The sequence below is a fragment of the Pyrgilauda ruficollis genome, unplaced genomic scaffold (genome assembly GCF_017590135.1).
Source record: "Pyrgilauda ruficollis isolate IOZ18807 unplaced genomic scaffold, ASM1759013v1 scaffold294, whole genome shotgun sequence".
Lineage (NCBI taxonomy): Eukaryota > Metazoa > Chordata > Aves > Passeriformes > Passeridae > Pyrgilauda > Pyrgilauda ruficollis.
In genome coordinates this window covers 291270-299248 of record NW_024524311.1, presented here as the reverse complement: position 1 = coordinate 299248, position 7979 = coordinate 291270, and the positions used below count along the sequence as shown (strand labels likewise).

The following is a 7979-nucleotide window of genomic DNA, read 5'->3' as shown; positions in this document are numbered from 1 at the left end:
CGCTTTCCCTGGCTCTGATTGGTGAGACGACCTGTCCGTCAGGCGGGGGCCGCGGCCTCGCGTCAGTACGGCGGCCGCGAGGGGCTCCTCCCCCCTCCCCTCAGACGGGGCGAGGGCGGCGATGGCGCGTCCGGCGGAGGCGGCTGCGGGCGCCGCTCCGGCCCCTCCGGCCCCTCGGTGCCCTGGCCGCGGCCGGGGCTGTGAGTAGGGCCCGCACAGACATGAGGTACGGCCCGGCGGGACGGGGGGCAGCGGGGGGCGCGGGCTGCGGGCGGCGGCGGTTCAGCCCAGGCCGGCGGGGGGGCAGCGCCGCCTCAGCCCCTCACGGTGCCCGGGCGTGCCGCGGTGCCAGGGCCCGCGTCCTCCTGCTCGCCTCCCGCGGCAGCCGGGGCGGGCGGTGAGTGATGCTGGGGCCGGCCGCCCTGTGCCGTTCCCGTAACGTGCGGCGGTACCGCCGCGGGGATCCTGGCGCTGGAATCACCTCGGTCCCGCTGCCTCCGGCCGCCGCTCCCCGCGCCCGCTGCGCCCTGGGCGGGGGAGGGAGGAGAGCCCTGCGCCGGCAGTGCCGTTCCCGAGGAGCCGCAGCCCTTGGGAGTGCCGTCCCTTCGGGCTCGGCAAAGGGCACCGGGGAGCGAGGGAATGTTGTCGGGATGTCAGGGGAAGGAAGCCGGTCCGTGGATGGGGTTGTGTCCCTGTGTGTGCCCCTGCCTCGGCTGAGCAGGCAATTGTGGATGGTGTTCCCTGTGCATATCTTTTGTTCTGGTTCAGCTGCTGCTTTATTTGGGGTGAATATGCTTGTAGAAAACAGTATTTTCTCTGAATTCTGTCTTTCTCTGCCGCATGTAGGGAAAACACTTACATGGCTCGTGAGAGAGTATTGTTTAATAAATAATTAGTAAACCAACCGGCATTCCAGGTGGGATAACGTGGCCCTCGTGAAAACAAGAAACACTCTGTCCTCCTCTACCTCTCCCCACTGCCCTGTTCCAAAGTACTTTTTGTTTGGAGCTTATATGGCAATAGATATTTAAGGCAATAGCTGTGGATATAAACTGAATATATATTGAGTCAAGCTCCAAATGGATGCACCTTCTTAATTCAAAAAGCCAAACAGTATATTGGGTGTTGATGGCTCTGCAGTGTTATTTCACACCGTCTTTCCTTCTTTTACCTTTTGTTGTAGTCACCTGTAACTTCCCTTGCTGGATATGACCTGGTGATGTTCTCACCCAGGAAACTTCCTTAGGAATCAGGGAGTGGCTGGGGCTGGGCCAGGAGGGATTTAGGGTGGATTTTAGGGAAAGGCTCTTCCCCAGAGGCTGCTGGCACTGCCCAGGCTGCCCAGGGAATGGGCACGGCCCCGAGGCTGCCAGAGCTCCAGGAGCCTTTGGCCAGCGCTGCCAGGGATGCCCAGGCTGGGGTTGGGGGGCTCTGGGCAGGGCAGGGGTGGCACTGGGGGATCCCTGGGGGTCCCCTTCAGCTCAGGACATTCCATGCTCCTGTGATAGTTTATACCAGTGAACTGATACCAAATTCTCCTCTCTCTGTTAGATTTTCCCCCAGAGCCCTGTGGGAGGTGTGGGAGGGGCAGTCTTGCCTGGCTCTGTGTGCCCATGCCCGGCTGCAGCAGGGGGTGCCCGCCTGTGGATGTGAGCAGGTGTCACAGGTAGAGAAACCAGCTGCATTTTCTGTTCCCTCAGAGCTCAGGGCTGTAAATCCAGCAGGCTCAGACAGCCCAGGCTGTGTGCTCAGCCCTGGAGTGCCCTCCCTGGCTGTGGCAGCCTGGCAGGGGTCTGCTCAGCCCCAGAGTGCCCTCCCTGGCTGTGGCAGCCTGGCAGGGGTCTGCTCAGCCCCGGAGTGCCCTCCCTGGCTGTGGCAGGGTTCTGTTTCGTGCAGACGAGTTTCTGAACAGTTTCTGCAGTGTCTGAGGCTCAGGCTTCCCCGGAGCTGAGTGGGCTGCACCCTGCACTTGCTGCTTCACAAACCACACTCCATTCTTTCAGCTCCTGTGTTCCCTCTGTGGTATCCCTCTGCCTTTCATTCCACATAAGGTCCTTTGCAGAGTGGCTGTGTTTGCTTGAGAATTTTCCATGGTGTCCTGGTTCCTAGATAAAGTAAGGATTGGGGTCTCAGAGCCATGAGCTGCAGTGCCTGTTCCCTCTCTCGCTGCTCTTTGGTGGCCTTTCCTTAATGCCTCTAATCCTGCAATTAGGATAGATTTGGATTCAGGAAAGAATGTGAATCTAGCAATGAAATGTTTCTGAATCATGACGTTGGATAGCCTTTTATGGCCTGTCTTTGTACTGTAATCAGGGATTGTAATTTTAGCTTTTAGGAACCCGACACCAGGGAGAAGAGGAATAGAGGAATAAAGGAAAAAAGGAAAATACAAGCAATGGGTTAAGGACCAGGGAGATCAGCGGGTGGAAGTTTTCTGTAAGAAACTCTTCCCTGAGAGGGTGGGGAGGCCCCTGGATCCCTGGCAGTGCCCAAGGCCAGGCTGGACACTGGGGCTGGAGCAGCCTGGCACAGGGGAAGGTGTCCCTGCCATGGCAGGGTGGGGATGAAAGGAGCTGTGACATCCCTCCCAGCCCAACCCTGTGTTAGAATCACACCTGCTGGGAGTGGCACTCCAGGTTTTCCAGCCTCCCTCTGGGATCCTGCAGATCTCCTTGGGGGGAAAAAGAACTTTTAGTCTTTTCTGACAGCACCTCTAGGTCTCTCTGTTTGAGCCCTTCGAACCAGTGTAAGAGAGAAATGTTTAAATGTTGCTGGTTTTGTGTTTGCAAAAGAGCCCCCACCCATCCTGGGGGAAAGGAGAAGAGGCCTCTCTTGTTTTCAGCCTGATGCTCCTCCTGCCAAGCACACACGGACTTTTTGTTCCTTGCCCTCCCAGCTGAACTGTGGAAGGGAGATCCAACCTTGGCTGCTGGGCAGGGAATTCAGCTGTGTCTGTGCAGCCTGAACAGCCTCAGCTGCCCAGCTAGCTGAGCCTGGGGAAAGGCAGCTGCACATTCAGCTTCCAAAGGTCAGCCTGAGTTTGGGAGGGCTCTCTCCGTGGCAATCTTTATATTGTGGTACAATTTAACACTCTGCTTGTGTGTTGGGAACTTGCTGCCTGTTTCTTAAGTGTTCACAAGACTGATCTGAAAACTGAAGATACAGTCGAGCTGATTTTGTGTTAATCACAAATTAAATACAAAACTATGTTAATCATGTCTTTATGGTGATAAAGCCTTTTACTGTAACTGCAAAAATATATTTTTAAAATTTATATTATGATTTCTGATTCCCAGGCACCTGGTTGTGGGCTGGCCTTTGAATTGCAAGGTGCAATATTTAATGGTTTTTAAGTAAGTTTTGCACGTGGCCTTCAGGTGTGGACAGGTTGTGTGGGGATTCCTGTGCTTTTGGTGAGGGGGTGCAGCCAGAAGCTGTTACCCAGTGCAAGTTCTTATAACTTCATAATTCTTCAGGGTATTTTGGGGAAATACAGTTAGATCTTACAGAGAATCATAAAAGCTGACAGCTTGAGAGCTGTGTTTTGTAATAAAATGCCAGTAATCTGGTCATGTACCAAATGGGATGATGTAATCATTGAATTTCTTGAGCAAAAATCCTGACATTTTCCTTTGAGTCACATGTGAGCCCCAGCTGGATGAACTCAGCTCTCTGGAGCTCTCAGACAGACAGGCTCCTGTGTAGGGTTGGTGCTTGGCTGTTTTGCATGGACATTTGGTGTAATTCAATTTTTTAGAGGCAGTTCTCTGCCCTGCACCTTTGCTGCAGCTGCTGCCTGTGCCTGTGGTTGCTTTCCCAGCTCCCTGCCTGCAGCCATCCCCATTCTTACCTGTTCTTTTTTTCTCCCTTTTGTCCTGTATTTCTTCATTGTAATGGTCTCATGAGTTTCAGCATTATCTGAAGGCTGGCAGGTTTTCTCTCCCTCTTACCCTTTGTATTTTGATGTTCGTGGGTTTTATTCTGTTGGGGATTGTAAGGGCCAATCCCAACCAGGAAAAGCTTTGTACCTGGAACTGGGTTGTAGAGAGATTTGAAATACTTTAAAAATTTTCTTCCTTGTTAACACCTCTATTCTTCTGTGTGGGCTTGGGTTGCAAACAACAGAATAAGCATCAAAGAGAAGAGGGCAGATTTTTTTGTTGGAATAAAGTAGTGTGGCATGAAGTTACTGTGGGTGTTCAGGGAAGTACTACATTTAAAAGCAGACATGTAACAAGGTTTTCCCCTGTTCTTTCTTTTCCAACTGCTCCTTATAGTTTTTGGGGGGTTTTTTTTGGGTTTTTTTTTTTTTTCAATGTTCTGGTTTGTAAAATTTCTATTCAGAGGAAGAGTTCAAAGCATAAAAGTGTTAAAATATGTTTTCACAAAAGGTCATCTATACTTAAATTCATGGCAGGACATTGTGGATTTTTGAAGTGTCTAAGGACAAAGTTTGGAAGCAGCCTTTATCCAACTTGGAAGCTTCTGCCTGTTCTGCTGTTCTGTTCTTAAACCACACTGATATAATGTGCTTATTGAAGAACAAACAGCAACCTGCTATTTAACACAATGCATGGATTTTATGAAGTGTGACTGAAATCTAGTTTTTTGTGGATATTTGCTGCTGAGAAATGAAGCTGCTTCAAGGAAATGTTGTCAAATAACGCTGGCATGGCCAGAGGAGGAAGGCAAATGCAGTTCATTCTTTGGGTGGTGTAGCACTCGGTGCTGTGTGGGCATTACTGAGCAGCTCCAGCTGGCTGTGCCCAGCAATCTCTGCCTTCATTGGGGTCAGGGAGTCTGTCAGGGCTGGAAATTCCCGTGGGCCCAGAGCCCTTCAGATGGCTTTGGTGGGACCAGAGGGGATGTTGGGCTTGTGATGAGGAGATCCTTAACTGACGTGGGACTGAACCAGATTGATCCTCCTGTTTGGAGCTTCCTGATCTCTGACCCCAACCTGCTGAGCTGACAGGAAGCTGAGGTGTTATCCATGCTCAGAACATGCTTCCTTATCACAGCTGTTATCAGAGAGATCTGAATGGGGCTGAAGCTTGTGCAGCATTTTCACTTTACCAGCTCCATGCTTTTTTTAGGTTGTTTAGTCATCCTTTTTGCAGAGTCAGAAGTGAAGGATGACCCGTAAATCCCAGAGCTCTGCGCGGTGACTGGAAAGCTCTTGTGACACAGGAATAGGAAGTTCTCCAGCTGCAGTCTGGCAGGATTGTCTGGCATGGATTGTTTGGTGCTGCTCTTTCAACTCAGTAGCTAAATCTGAGGGCATTGCTTCGAACTCGTGCTGTCTGCAGATGATGCAAGCAGAACAATTTTGCTTTGTGAGGAAGGAAAAAGCTGCATCCTTTAGAGTCAAGTGCTCTCAATGTTACTCTGAGCTGCTGACAAATGCTATTGTATGGCTCAACAAAATCGCTGCATCTGTATTAACTACTGGGGATATTTAACCCAAAGAGTTTTAGAACTTAAAACCAAACCCCTGAGTGCCTCTCCTGTCCCCCCAGCTCTCCATGAGCATGTGGTGCCCATTCCTGTTCTTGTCTCTGCTGAGAAAGGACAGCACCCAGGGAGCAGCTGGAGCTGGGCCAGGAGGGATTTAGGTTGGATTTTAGGGAAAGGCTCTTCCCCAGAGGCTGCTGGCACTGCCCAGGCTGCCCAGGGAATGGGCACGGCCCCGAGGCTGCCAGAGCTCCAGGAGCCTTTGGCCAGCGCTGCCAGGGATGCCCAGGCTGGGACATGTAACAAGGTTTTCCCCTGTTCTTTCTTTTCCAACTGCTCCTTATAGTTTTTGGGGGGTTTTTTTTGGGTTTTTTTTTTTTTTCAATGTTCTGGTTTGTAAAATTTCTATTCAGAGGAAGAGTTCAAAGCATAAAAGTGTTAAAATATGTTTTCACAAAAGGTCATCTATACTTAAATTCATGGCAGGACATTGTGGATTTTTGAAGTGTCTAAGGACAAAGTTTGGAAGCAGCCTTTATCCAACTTGGAAGCTTCTGCCTGTTCTGCTGTTCTGTTCTTAAACCACACTGATATAATGTGCTTATTGAAGAACAAACAGCAACCTGCTATTTAACACAATGCATGGATTTTATGAAGTGTGACTGAAATCTAGTTTTTTGTGGATATTTGCTGCTGAGAAATGAAGCTGCTTCAAGGAAATGTTGTCAAATAACGCTGGCATGGCCAGAGGAGGAAGGCAAATGCAGTTCATTCTTTGGGTGGTGTAGCACTCGGTGCTGTGTGGGCATTACTGAGCAGCTCCAGCTGGCTGTGCCCAGCAATCTCTGCCTTCATTGGGGTCAGGGAGTCTGTCAGGGCTGGAAATTCCCGTGGGCCCAGAGCCCTTCAGATGGCTTTGGTGGGACCAGAGGGGATGTTGGGCTTGTGACGAGGAGATCCTTAACTGACGTGGGACTGAACCAGATTGATCCTCCTGTTTGGAGCTTCCTGATCTCTGACCCCAACCTGCTGAGCTGACAGGAAGCTGAGGTGTTATCCATGCTCAGAACATGCTTCCTTATCACAGCTGTTATCAGAGAGATCTGAATGGGGCTGAAGCTTGTGCAGCATTTTCACTTTACCAGCTCCATGCTTTTTTTAGGTTGTTTAGTCATCCTTTTTGCAGAGTCAGAAGTGAAGGATGACCCGTAAATCCCAGAGCTCTGCGCGGTGACTGGAAAGCTCTTGTGACACAGGAATAGGAAGTTCTCCAGCTGCAGTCTGGCAGGATTGTCTGGCATGGATTGTTTGGTGCTGCTCTTTCAACTCAGTAGCTAAATCTGAGGGCATTGCTTCGAACTCGTGCTGTCTGCAGATGATGCAAGCAGAACAATTTTGCTTTGTGAGGAAGGAAAAAGCTGCATCCTTTAGAGTCAAGTGCTCTCAATGTTACTCTGAGCTGCTGACAAATGCTATTGTATGGCTCAAAAAAATCGCTGCATCTGTATTAACTACTGGGGATATTTAACCCAAAGAGTTTTAGAACTTAAAACCAAACCCCTGAGTGCCTCTCCTGTCCCCCCAGCTCTCCATGAGCATGTGGTGCCCATTCCTGTTCTTGTCTCTGCTGAGAAAGGACAGCACCCAGGGAGCAGCTGGAGCTGGGCCAGGAGGGATTTAGGTTGGATTTTAGGGAAAGGCTCTCCCCCAGAGGCTGCTGGCACTGCCCAGGCTGCCCAGGGAATGGGCACGGCCCCGAGGCTGCCAGAGCTCCAGGAGCCTTTGGCCAGCGCTGCCAGGGATGCCCAGGCTGGGGTTGGGGGGTCTGGGCAGGGGTGGCACTGGATGGTCCCTGTGGGTCCCTTCAGCTCAGAATATTCTGGGATTCTATGATTTTAGGAAATCTGTCAAAGTTTTCTGTTAATCATACTTTTAATTTGAATACAATCTGTGTACAGCAAAATGTGATGTGGGATCTCTGAGCCTTTAAACATCACCATTTCCCAGGATCCCTGAGGCTGGCACAGCCCTCCCAGCCCAGGCAGTGCCAGCTGTGCCCCATGGCCACCTTGTCCCCAGCCCAGAGCACTCAGTGCCACCTGCAGGGATGGGCACTCCAAAGCTCCCTGGGCAGCTCTCTCCAATGCTGATGTGTTTGTGTTGTGCTTCCGGTCAAACTGCAGCCAAACTCTTGAGATTTCAATTTGAGAATACAGAATTTCTCAGGTGAACTGGTGGCATCTGAGCTGGTTTCACTCTGCTCCTGCTTGTCTCTTGTGACAGACTTTGGAGTCCTTGCTGAGAGAGGAGAAGGAGGAGAACTGCAGGACTGAAAAGAGTAGGGGTCTGTAGGATTGCTTTTTCTGTGCTGGACTCCCCATCACTTGGAGGCAGGGTGGGAGAGCTGGGGCCTTGGAGGCAGGGTGGCAGAGCTGGCAGCAGGGTGGCAGAGCTGGAGCCTGGAGGCAGGGCTGGAGGCAGGGTGGCAGAGCTGGAGGCATGGAGGCAGGGCTGGGGCCTGGAGGCAG

General features: G+C 51.3%; 1 protein-coding gene across 1 annotated transcript in view; it reads left to right on the top strand.

The window, feature by feature from the left end:
* ITSN1 (intersectin 1) overlaps nucleotides 1-7979 on the top strand; it is a 97288-nt gene that overhangs the window by 469 nt on the left and 88840 nt on the right. Inside the window, exon 2 of the mRNA XM_041472625.1 lies at nucleotides 43-226. Coding sequence (XP_041328559.1) covers nucleotides 43-226 — 184 coding nt within the window. The remainder of the gene's footprint in view (nucleotides 1-42; nucleotides 227-7979) is intronic.